Source organism: Bos grunniens, chromosome 13 (assembly GCF_055505025.1).
Source record: "Bos grunniens cultivar Pamir isolate PY7600 chromosome 13, Bosgru_T2T1.0, whole genome shotgun sequence".
Lineage (NCBI taxonomy): Eukaryota > Metazoa > Chordata > Mammalia > Artiodactyla > Bovidae > Bos > Bos grunniens.
In genome coordinates this window covers 73,056,059-73,069,133 of record NC_141177.1, presented here as the reverse complement: position 1 = coordinate 73,069,133, position 13,075 = coordinate 73,056,059, and the positions used below count along the sequence as shown (strand labels likewise).

The window sequence follows — 13,075 nt, the reverse complement described above, 5'->3', positions numbered from 1 at the left end:
TTCAGTCTGATTAATCTTTGCTATTGTTTCCTTCATTCTCTTTTTGAATTATTTCTGCTCTGATCTGTATGATTTCTTTCCTTCTGCTGACTTTGGGGAGTTTTGGTTCTTTTTCTAGCTGCTTTAAATGTAGAGTGTTGCCTGTTCAAAGTTTTTCTTGTCCTCGAGGTAGGATTGTGCTGCCATCAACTTCTCTCTTAGAAGTGCTTTTATTGAATCCCATAGGTTTTGGGTGGTCATGTTTTTGTTGTCATTTGTTTCTAGGAATCTTTTGATTTCCCTTCTTATTTCTTCAATATCCTTTTCGTTATTTAGTAATGAATTGTTTAATCTCCCTGAGTTTGTGTTTTTTTACATTTTTCTCCTGTAGTTGATATCTAGTCTCATAGTGTTGTGGTCAGAGAAGATACGTGATATATTTTCAATTTTTTAAATTTGCTGAGGCTTGATTCGTGGCTCAAGATGTGGGCTATCCCAGAGAATGTTCCATGTGCAGTTGAGAACAAAGTGTATTCTTCTGCATTTGGATGGAAAGTCCTGAAGATATCAATTAGATCCATTGGGTCTAATGTTTCATTGAACTTTTGTGTTTCCTTATTGATTCTCTGTTTTGATGATCTGTCCACTGGTGTAAGTGGGTTGTTAAAGTCCCCCACTATGGCTGTGTTGCTGTTGAATTCCCCTCTTATGCCTGTTAGTGTTTGCCGTGTGTATTGAGGCGCTTCTATGTTGGGGGCATAAATATTTCCAATTGTTATATCTTCTTCTTGGATTGATCCTTTGATCATTGTATACTGTCCTTTGTCTGTTATAATATTCTTTATTTTAAAGTCTATTTTGTGTGAAATAAGACTTGCCACACTGGCTATCTTTTGGTTACCATTCAAATGGAATATCTTTCTCCATCCATTTACTTTCAGTCTATATGTGTCTCTAGGTCTGAAGCGGGCCTCTTGTGGCCAGTATATATTTGGCTCTTGTTTTTGTATTCATTCAGTTATTCTGTATCTTTTGTTGATGAATTGAATCCATTTATATTAAAGTAGTAATATATATGTTCCTGTTGACATTTTCTTAATTGTTTTGGTTTGTTTTTGTAGGTCTTTCCTTTCTCTTGTGTTTACTGGCTGCAAATCCCTTTAGTATTTGTTGTAAGACTGGTTTGGTGGTGCTAAATTCTCTTAACTTTTGCTTTGTCTGTAAAGCTTTGATTTCACCATCAATTTTGAATAAGATCTTTTCAAATAGGGTTTTCTATTTCTTTCTTATGTCATAGTAGTACTTTAAAATGCCTCATAATTCCATCCTCACATAAGCATTTCTCTTCTACAAATTAAAACTTGTCTTTTAAGATCAACTTTAAAACAGAGTCCTCTTGTAGCATCTTGAATTCATGTTTAACAATTAAACCTTTTCATTACACAAAATGCTTATTATGGTAATAGGACAGAAATGAGGATTTTCATATATTTCGATGCTGTGAAATTTTTCTTTCTTCAGTAGTAGGTTTTTAAACTTGCTTGCTCTTTTGTGTAAGACAAAAAAAGAAAAAAATGTAGCTATTCTCCTTTAAAGAAAAAGGAGAATGAACCCTACTCCAATTAATGAATTAAATTATTTTGCCAAAGTCGTGCTTTTAACTTACCTGATTCATTTGAGGAATTCATTTGGTAATTTTATCAGATTCAAGATTATAGAATTGTATCATCTCTTTTGGTGTCATAAAATGTTAGGGAATGCCACTTTAGGCGCTTTGAACAAATCATTTAACCTTTTTTTTATTTTAAAGCTGTTATTGGTAAACAGTGGGGCAAAGGTAGATAGTTATTTCTATACCCTCTAGCTATAAAATTTGATGGTCACTGAATGTGGAATTGGGAAGCATTACTTACATTCCAGAATTCCACACTAACACCTCCTCAGTTTCATTCTGCTCCTTGTGTTTTGGTAAACTTTGGTTCATACATTTCAGTGAACACCATCAGGGTTTTGCTATGTCCTGGATCCAAATGAAAAAAGAATTAGAAAAGGCAGTGGGGAAAGAATAGCTTTAGTGCAGAAAGAAGAAAGTTTCCTTTCTGTCTCTGAGGCACTAAGGTGTCACATCCTCTACATCTGACTGTTTAATGGAAAATCCAGGTGGTAAAGACCAAAGAGGACAGATGTTGTGTGTTTTTATTTCTCTACCTCTGCCAGTCAGATGGGGAAGACTGGATGTGAATAATTGTATCTTATTAAAAAAGCCTTTCTTGAAATTTTGGGAATTTTGTTTCTTTCCCTCAGAAAAAAGCACATTTTACAAAAATTTCATTGACTTGTAAGTGATAAAATTTATGTAAGCACAAATATATTTTTATCACTTAAAATCAGGGCAAATATTGAGTCAAATAATAAATTGAAAACAGAGTCTCTAGAATTAAGTAATAGCAATTATTCTTAGTGTCAAACTTTCATTAAAGGTTGAAGAAGAAAAGAAGCACAAAGATGCTGCTGATGAGAGTCGACTGATTCAGCAGAGAAAGAGTGGAGGAAATAACAAGCAGGCGTTTCCTGCTATGGAGAATAAAGGTTCTCATAGGTAAGCCTATATCAATATTTAACAGTAGGTCATTTGTTATTTTCCTGTAAAATCATTTCTGACTTGAGCTAATGTTTGTGATTTATGAATTTTATATTTCACTAGGGATATAGTTATTTTGAATACTCTTGTCCTTTAGCCTCAATACTAGAGTTCCTTTGTTAACATACCACCGTGTTACAGTATTAGAGTATTCTGGAGTTGACTGCATACTTGCCTTAACCAGTGTGTTGTAAAGTTAAATTTATGTCACTGATGAGCATCCTTTCATTTTAGTCTGAGGGCTTCTCTCAGCGTTTCTCATGAGGCGGGACTAGTGGTGATGAACTCCCTCAGGTTTGCTTTGTCTGGGACAGTTTTTATTTCTCCTTCATTTCTGAAAGACACCTTTTCTGGAAAGAGTACTCTTGGTTGGCAGTTTTCTCCTAGCACTTTGGGTATGTCCATGGATGGAGCCAGATTGCTGTTGGTGGCGGGAGAGCCGATGAGGCACCTGCCTTTCATCCATGATGCTGATGTCACCCATGTGGGTGGTTTACAAGTAAACTGCCCCCACCCCGCCTAAATTTGATTTCTTCTTTCATGGTGGATGTGCCACATGTCATTTTAAAAATCATCTAAATTAAAGTGTTACCTTTCTCTTTGAGGGTTGTTTTTTTTTTTTTTTTAATTTATTTGGCTGCGTTGGTTCTTTGCATCTGCAGTGCTTGGGCTTCCCATTGTGGTGGCTTCTCTTGGTGCTGAGTGTGGGCTCCAGGGTGCTGGCTTCAGGGGTTGTGGAGCACAGGATTCATTGCTCTGCAGCATGTGCTATCTTCCCTGACCAGGGATCGAACCTGTGCCCCCTGCATCAGCAGGCAGATTCCTAAGCACTGGAGTACAAGTGAAATTCCTAAATTAAACATTACTGTATTTAAAAGCAAAACAAAAAAATATAGTGTAAATCTAATTATGACTCCCACGTCTAAGAGTCATGGTGTTTAGGCAGTGGACTCCAGGTTTTCAGTGTAGCCCTTGAGGTTCTTCCCAATGTCTTTCCAGAGCATCTCTCTACTTTCTTCCATGTATTTTGTACTTTTCCTTCCAGGTTCCTAGGAAACAACCTAGATGCCGTGTGCCTGATCTGTGTACTCACATTCTAATCTCCCCGTAGAATGATTTCTCGCTTTTCTCTTCCTTTTGACCTCCTGTCTTCACTTCTTCTGCAAATCCTTCCTTATTTCACTTATCACTTTCATATGTCAACTCTTACATATCATATTGTATCATAATTATATATCTCTGTTTGAAGGAAGAATTTGTTTTCTTGCATATGGTTGGTACTTCATAAGTGTTTTTTGTTTTTTTTTTTAATTTTTAAACTTTACATAATTGTATTAGTTTTGCCAAATATCAAAATGAATCCGCCACAGGTATACATGTGTTCCCCATCCTGAACCCTCCTCCCTCCTCCCTCCCCATACCATCCCTCTGGGTCGTCCCAGTGCACTAGCCCCAAGCATCCAGTATCATGCATCGAACCTGGACTGGCAACTCGTTTCTTATATGATATTTTACATGTTTCAATGTCATTCTCCCAAATCTTCCCACCTTCTCCCTCTCCCACAGAGTCCATAAGACTGTTCTATACATCAGTGTCTCTTTTGCTGTCTCGTACACCGGGTTATTGTTACCATCTTTCTAAATTCCATATAAATGAAGCAACTGACAAACGACTAATCCCAAAAATATACAAGCAACTCCTACAGCTCAACTCCAGAAAAATAAATGACCCAATCAAAAAATGGGCCAAAGAACTAAATAGACATTTCTCCAAAGAAGACATACAGATGGCTAACAAACACATGAAAAGATGCTCAACATCACTCATTATCAGAGAAATGCAAATCAAAACCACTATGAGGTACCATTTCACACCTTTCAGAATGGCTGCGATCCAAAAGTCTACAAATAATAAATGCTGGAGAGGGTGTGGAGAAAAGGGAACCCTCTTACACTGTTGGTTGGAATGCAAACTAGTACAGCCACTATGGAGAACAGTGTGGAGATTCCTTAAAAAACTGGAAATAGAACTTCCTTATGATCTAGCAATCCCACTGCTGGGCATACACACTGAGGAAACCAGAAGGGAAAGAGACACGTGTACCCCAATGTTCATCGCAGCACTGTTTATAATAGCCAGGACATGGAAGCAACCTAGATATCCATCAGCAGATGAATGGATAAGAAAGCTGTGGTACATATACACAGTGGAGTATTACTCACCCATTAAAAAGAAAACATTTGAATCAGTTCTAATGAGATGGATGAAACTGGAGCCTATTATACAGAGTGAAGTAAGCCATAAGTGTTTTGTGAATTAATCAATGACTTAATATGGGTAAGAGTTGGAATTTTACAAGAATTGGTTTTTTATTCTTTATTAGTCGAATTATTAGAAAACAATGGCTTTTTTTGGACTTTTTAAAGTAGCGATCCTGGTGTGCACAGAAAGGGAGTAAAGAAAAAGAACGATAACAAATGGACACTGGAAGAACGTGTGATTGCACCAATATTTGAAAAGACCGATTCACTGACTGGTGGCCTGCTGCACGTGAATGATGATAGCATTTTAAGGGAAGTGGATCAAGATGATGGCAGGTAACATGGACAAATTCTTTATTTCTAGGGGAAGAAATATTAGCACTGAATACTTCTTCTGGAAATAGAGCAGCATAATATAGTATACAGGCCAAGAGAAGAGAATCCTCAACTCTACTGGATGAACACTGCCGAAAGGTTAAGGAGAGGATTCGTGGCTTTGGCCAGAAGTCATTTCAGTAAATAGTCCACTTGGAAGCTGGACTGTAGTGAATACACCTAAACAGCTCTGTCGGGAATACTTACTGGGACAGGCAATGGAGACCTGGATGGTAACTGAAGAGGAATGTGGAGTTCAAAAGAGTTTCTTGTTTTATGTTAAGAGGGGAGCTTATAGAGTGTGTATGCTCTTGGAAATGAGCCAGAGGAGGAAGTGTTTACTGAGTTTAATCTTATTTGCATTTCCAAATTAGAAAGCTTATTGATTGTATGACATTATCTTTAAACTATTACAATAAATTAATTATACACTATTATTATTATACATGATTATTATGTACATATGTACTTCTGTTCATATGTAGATTTTGGTAAGGCCTTGTTCATTGGCTCTGAAGCATAATATTCTTATGTAAATGAATATGTAGATGATTACTTAAGTTAATTCTATCATACATAGATTTTTAAAAATTATATAATCATGAATTTACAAATACTTAGGTTATAATGAGTAGGATTTAATCATTCCTTGATGATTCTAGTTGATAGTATCATCGTGGGTAGCTATGATTTTGTAAGGTGCTCTGAAACATCATATCATATTAACTTCATAGTTGTTTATAGCTTCCAGGGAAAAGGGGAGGATTTTGTTTATTTTCAATAGAAACAATTAACAATCTTTTACAGTTTATTACTTTGGATGATAAAGATCTAAATGACAAAACCATGCTTCCTGTACTAAAAGTTTCATTAACACATATTATGTGTTCAATAAGTGTATGTCAGATGCATAAAGAAACAGCAGAATGGTTGAATGAATGTGTATTGATGAATTTCTTTACAAAAAACAAATCTTTATTGAAAGTAGATTTCCAATATTGCCTACATCTAAAGTCTTTTTGTTTTGTTAGAAATATGTTTTAAGATTCAGAATTATCATTTGTAGTTATAGCTAGACATGAAATAATAATATAGATTCATTTGGTATCATATTACTTAAAAAGACTTTTCAATATCACTTTCTCAGCATATTTTGGAACAGCAGTGTTCAGGCCAGATTTCCTGGCTTTGAATTCTGGGCTGTTGGTGAACTGCTGTGTGGTCTTGGGCAAGTTCCTCAGCCTTTCTTTGCTCCATTTCTTCCTAACTAAAGGATCTAATGTATTACCTATCTGCCAGAATGATCGTGAGGATTAAAACGCCTTTAAGACATGTCAAATGCTTGTAATAATGCATAGCCGTTGCATAATGAGCCCTCAGAAAGCTAATATCATGGTGATAAAAATGGGTTCTTTCTTATAAGGACTTAGGGAATACTTCCGAAATAGGTTTTATTGCCATAAAAGTTAGTTCTTATTAAAAAATGACAACTGCAAGAAACCCTAGTATACTGCTTCTATCACATAACGCAAGTAGTGTTAGGTTTTTCCTTTTCCTTTGATCTAAATTTAATGTTTTATTAATATTACAGATGTATTTTCTTTGTCCTTTAATGCTACTTTTTTTTGTTGTTTCATCCTTTTATAGAAATTACTTATGAATGCAAAGATGTTATATAAAAAACAAACATTTAGGTATTGTTTATATTTTCGAGTTATTAAATTTTAGCCTGAAAAGAATCATTTTTTTTTTTTAGGCCTGCAAGGAAAACAGCATATGAAAAGAAGAAGGTATAGTAAAAAAAAAATATTAACTTTAAAATATATTATCCTCTAAAAAGTACTTTGTAAAAGGAATAGTGGCAAAATAGAAAATCTTCCTTTGCTGAAGAGACATTTACTTTGAAAACATAATTTAGAAACTCTGTTGATAAAGTTATCCTGTTGATAAAAACCTGTTCTTTTAAGAAGGCTCTGCTTTTGCTTTGATGAAGATATTTATCACCTTTGTACACTTGGTATATTTTATACATATTTTGAGGACTTTGTGAACCCGTATTATTTATGTGTAGGTCAAAGAACAAATTAATTATGTGAATGACCTTGATAACCTAACTCAATCATCTGAAACTGCTTCTGAGGATGGCGACATGCTTTACTCTAAAAATCCTCTGTTGCCATCTGGCAGGTGGCTGAGGGTCGTGGACCCCCTCCCTCTGTGCCCGTCAGCCCTCCAGGCCACCTGCCCCATGAACAGCTCAGAGCTGGCTCCACTTTCCCAGCTGGGTTCTCCCTCACAGTAGAGTCCTCAAGGAAGGTGTGTTTAACTGGCATACTCAAGAGGTACAGGAATTCATCCTGTGGATTTTTTCCAGCAGTTGGTAGAAACCAAACACTCTTGAAGTTGATTGTCCTTCATTCTGCAGAGCTCCCAAGTGGCATCTCAAAGCAGAGGAATTCACTCTCCCACCCAATGTCCCTCTAAAACACGGACTGGGTCCCATCCCTGAGGTCCTAGCAGCAGATCTCCCACAACGAAAAGCTCTCAGGAAGAGCTCGGGAAAGTAGTACTTGTAATTCAAATCCATTTGTCTACAGCAGTCAGGTAGGGACACACCATGGCCTCATCCAAGGAGAGGCCTTTAATATTTTCCATAGGAATTGATCTCAAAATTTTTGCGACTGTCTTGCAGAGCCGGGACCCTGATTGTGGTTTAGGCCAGGACTGTGTGTGCTCCACCGACGACTGCATTACCCGACCAAAAGTCCCTGTGCTCTGGAGTGAGCGTGTCAGTCACTCCATGCACGTCATCACCTTCAGTGGCTAAATCAGAGTCTGTTCTTGGCTCCACTGTCATTTTTTTAACTAGTACCCTATCAACGGCCTTTTCATATCATTTGCAGTCTTTCAATTAATAAAAACTGAGACATCAGTTGTAAAAATACTTTCGTACACTTTAAAAATTTGTTTATTTAGAATAAACTTATAAAAGTCCCCCTCCCACCAAGGAAAAAAAGTAAAAAAACCTCTTGCTACTAACAGTAGCTGTTCTGGCATTTGGTAGTGATTTCCCTTCCTTGATAGATGATTTAGGTTAGTTTATCACTTCCACTAAAGGTAAGGAGGAAACTACAGGCAGTTCAGAGACCATACTTTGGAAGTCATTCTTGTACTTGAGAGAAAATGACCCTCTGCTCTGTGTAGTATCCTGTGTCAGTACAAGGAACTTCTGAAAACAGTGATAGATGTGCTATAGTGTACATTTAGTGATCATTGTTTGTCATTGTATTTCTCCCATCTTACTATTTTAAATAGTATGAAGAGAGAATGAAAGTTATTGCAAATAATCTCATGATTCTCTAAGAAGAGCTCTCTAAATTTTACCTTATTTACCATTAGTGTATATACCATGAATGACATAGGAAGATTATTTTGTACTGATATGTTTGTACTAGAGAAGTAACTGTGGTTTGATGTAAGAGGACTAACAGAGTCAGAAGACCTGATGAAAAGCCTGCAGCTTACTTATATAGTTTTAACTTCTTCCTTTTCAGAGTCATTATAGCTAATGAGTTAATTGATGTTTGTAGAAGTGCTTAGTATAGTTGTCAATAGGTATAAGCCTTACAATTGCCTATTAAAATGTTAGAAAGGTAGCATATTCTTAAGAAAATAATTTTTGTATGAAATTTAATCTATTTAAATATATATAGAGCTAAGGCTCTTACTTGAAGTAGCTGTATAGAAGGTATCAGATGCAGTGTTTTTAAAGGTAGCGAGTGGTGTTGTTATGGAATTATAATTGATTTACAATATTGTGTTAGTTTCAGGTATACAGCACAGTGATTCAGACATATATGTATATGTGTGTGTATATTATATAAATGGGGCTTCCCTGCTGGCTCAGACAGTAAAGAATCCATGTGCAATGCAAGAGACCTGGGTTTGATCCTTGGGTCAGGAAGATCCGCTGGAGGAGGAAATGGCAACCCACTCCAGTATTCTTGCCTGGAGAATCCCATGGACAGAGGAGCCTGGTGGGCTACAGTCCATGGGGTCGCAAAGAGTTGGACATGATGGACTAACACACATACATACACACACACACACACACACACATATTCCTTTTCAGATTCTGCTTGTAGAATATTAAATGTAGTTCCTTATGTTGTACAGTAGATCCTTACTGGTTATTTTATATACACTTGTCTGTATATAAAATGGTATATGTTAAACCCAACCTCCTAATTTATCCCTTCCCCTGCCCACTTTCCCATATGGTGAGTAAGTTTGTTTCCTGTGTCCGTGGGTCTCTTTCTGTTATGTCATAAGTTCCTTTAGATTCCACATATAAGCAACATGACTTGTTTTTGTCTGACTTACTTCACTGAGTGTGCTCATGTCTAGGTCCATCTTTGTTGGTGCAAGTAGCATTATTTCATTCTTTTTATGGCTTCGTAGTTTTCCATTATATAAATATACCACATCAGATACAATTTTTAAGTGTAGTCAGATCTATAAATCTTTTAAGCTTTCTGTGTTTGTTGTAATTCAGAGAAAAGCCTTTCCAGTTCTGAGCTTCTTGAAAAGTCCCTTGGGCTTTCTTTTACCTTTCATGGATTCATTGTCTTCAATTAAATTTTTGAACCTTTGGGAATTTCTGCTTGTATAAGGTCTGAGGTTTGTATCGAACCTCATTTTTTCCATTTGGAGATCCACTTGGTGCAGTCTTTTCACTGTATAAACATACAGGTTAGTCTTGCATTTCAGAGGAAATGATGAAATGTCATTTTATTGAGTACTAACTAAAAGGCTCCTTTGTCTCACTTAGGTTTCTGATAGTGGGAGAAAAGCAAGAGGTCTGTTGCGTGAAAACCACATGCAGGATGCAATTGCCATGGCAAGACTAGGAATAGACACAGTGAACAATCAGAACCAGGAAAAAGAAAAGAAATGTTTTGAGGGTATTGAAATTGTAGAAGGAGAGAATGATTATCCTCAAGAGGCAATAAAATTGAACAAGGAAACGTTGACAAAGGCCATATTCCAACATACTGGCCAGCTTAACATTCCAATAGCTGAAAATACAATGCTAAACCCTGAGCTGGAAAATGCAAAACAAAGCAAACAAAGACTGGAAACAGAAGTGGAATCCTACCGTTCTAGACTGGCTCCTGCCACACATGATCATGATCAAGATCAGACATCACAAAGAGACCTGGAACTTGCCTCCCAGAAAGCAAAAGATAAGAGGTTACGCTTGCAGGAGCAAATGAAGATCGATATGGCTAACCTGAAAAGTGACAATGAGATGCTTTCCCAGGAACTTTCTAAAGTGAAAAATAAATTCAATCAGCTAAAAATCAAGCTGCATCAGACGACAGATGATCTCAGAGAAAAGACTTTGATGTTAGAACGTGTCCAGAGAGACTTACGCCAAGCACAGTGTCAAAAGCAGGTTATTGAACACATGTTCAATGAACAAGGCAAAGTGAATGAATACCTTGGAAAGCAGGAATCCTTAAGGGAAAGATTATCTCAACTCCAGAGTGAAAACATGTTGCTCCGACAGCAACTGGATGATGCACAAAACAGAGCCGACAGTAAAGAGAAGATAGTTATTAGCATCCGAGACCAGTTTCTGCAGACTTTGAGAAAACTTCAGGCTGAACATGAGGAACAACGTCTGATGCTGGAGGAACGAAACACGGAGTTAATCATGTTATGGAAGCATGTAGAAGAGAGAATGCGTCAGTATGAAAATGAGAAAGCAGAAGGAGAAGTAAGTATCCAGAAGGAGAAATAATTCTCAGATTTCCTGAAAGAAAATTCAAAGTGATTCTTCATTCTGGCTAAATGTTGAATCTAGCTGAATATAAAAAATATACGGGCTGTGAATCTATGGTCTCTAAAACAGACTAAAAGCACACCTTGTATCCAGCAAATAAAAATTAGACCCAAGAGATGCTTCACTTTGAGTAGAGACATCGTGTCGCTTATAAAATGTCTAAGAGATTAAGTTCTGAATTTTTAATATAGATGGGTATTAGTAATTTACTATTCAGATAATAATTTTAATCTCTATGTAACCACATGTCAGTATCATGATGAAGCAGATAAAAGAAACGCTCAAACCTAAACTGAATATTTTGAAATTAAGCTTCAGTTACATGGATTACCCTGACAGTCAATTCCAGGTTTCCCAGATGCTATTACTTATATATTGTACTTTGGCTTCAGTAGCTTGTCATACCTTTTTGTCATACGTGTTGGTGTAATTTTAGTTTTATTCATGTAAATTTGAATTAACTTGGAAAACATTTCAGGCTTGAATCATTTATTCTTATGCCTCTCAACTCTTTAAAGAGTTGTCATGAAATTGAGAATTCATTGACAAGTCATTTAAATATACTTGTCATTAAATCATAATTTGGGACTCAAGTGGTGAGCTTTAACCAAGCTCTTCTTGATTTAAACTTCCCACTGCTATTTATGCTATTTACTTAGAACATTTTTACAAACAATTTGCTCCTAATTCTCATTTTAAGGATCAATTACTGTCATTTGAATACCAGTTTGCCCAATAAAAATGGAGGGTGGCAGGATTCGTGAGCAGCAGGAATGGAGTGAGTCAGGGAGAGGGTTGTAGGGGCTGCGGTCTGGAGGCAGGTGGAGGCCAGGTTATCGAGGCTCCTTGAAGGCATGGGAGCAACCTCATTTTTTAAAATTTCATTATTCTTTTATATTGGACTATAGTTGATTTACAATTTTGCGTTAGTTTCAGATGTACAGCAAGTTGATTCAGGTATAGGTATACGTATATCCATTCTTTTTCAGATCCTTTCCCAAGTAGATGCCTGCAGAATATTATGGTTAGCCAAGGGTAAAGGTGGGGAGGAGGGATAAATTAGGAGTTGGGGATTAACACAGACACACGACTAGATATAAAAGAGATAAGCAGCAAGGGAATGGCCTCATTTTCCTTCTGAGGAAGGAATCTATTGGAAAGATCTGAGCACTGGATTGAATATGTGAAGATCTCTGATGTTAATCGAAGCCTCTAATAAAGAAAGAGGAAAAATGTTTCCACAGTGTGGAATTTTCCACCGCTTGTCCCACCTACACACCTGTTTCGTTCTGGACGTGAGGTGGTGAAGCTCTGCAGATTTATCGGGAGGGGCAGGGTGTGGACAGTGGGGCTGCCTCTTTCGTCTGAGGAACTTAATATCAGGAAGGCCGGTGGGGAGCCCTTCTGGGTCTGTAACCACATTCAGGGAGGAGAAAAGAAGGTGAGTTGCTGTCCATGGTGATAGTTTTCAAAGTACATGTGTTGGAGTCATCTATTACTAACATAGTGTAATAGTAAAGTGATTTGATAAACTCAGTAACAAAGCATCTTATTAGGCAGTTGTGAGACACCTTCAACAAGAACTGTCTGACAGCTTCAAAAAGCGGTCTGAGTTGGCGGAATCCCTGGACATCATGTCATATCACTGTGCCAAGTTAGAAGTTGAGGCACAGGATTTAAAGAGCAACTTACATCAACTCACAAGTCAGGTATGTGTGAAATTGAATGTGTCGACAGTTAATACATAGGATAAAGTGTTTTAGGATGCTCATTTTCATGGACAGGTTTCTTTTTTATTTTCATTACTAGTCATTTACTGTAATTTTATTAATCTTTAAGTGCACTCGTTTCTTAAACTCTGACTTTCATTCTGCCATTTGCATTATATATATATATATACATATATATATATTTCGTATATTTGTACCCTTAGGAAAATGGAGAATTGTGCATCATTCTTCACACAGGTT

At 36.8% G+C, this 13,075-nt stretch overlaps 1 protein-coding gene across 1 annotated transcript in view; it reads left to right on the top strand.

The window, feature by feature from the left end:
* LOC147361234 (ankyrin repeat domain-containing protein 26-like) overlaps positions 1–13,075 on the top strand; it is a 55,950-nt gene that overhangs the window by 28,914 nt on the left and 13,961 nt on the right. The window contains exons 11-15 of the mRNA XM_086334964.1: positions 2,460–2,578; positions 5,048–5,218; positions 7,014–7,047; positions 10,089–11,039; positions 12,662–12,814. Of these exons, the coding sequence (XP_086191090.1) occupies positions 2,460–2,578; positions 5,048–5,218; positions 7,014–7,047; positions 10,089–11,039; positions 12,662–12,814 (1,428 nt within the window). The remainder of the gene's footprint in view (positions 1–2,459; positions 2,579–5,047; positions 5,219–7,013; positions 7,048–10,088; positions 11,040–12,661; positions 12,815–13,075) is intronic.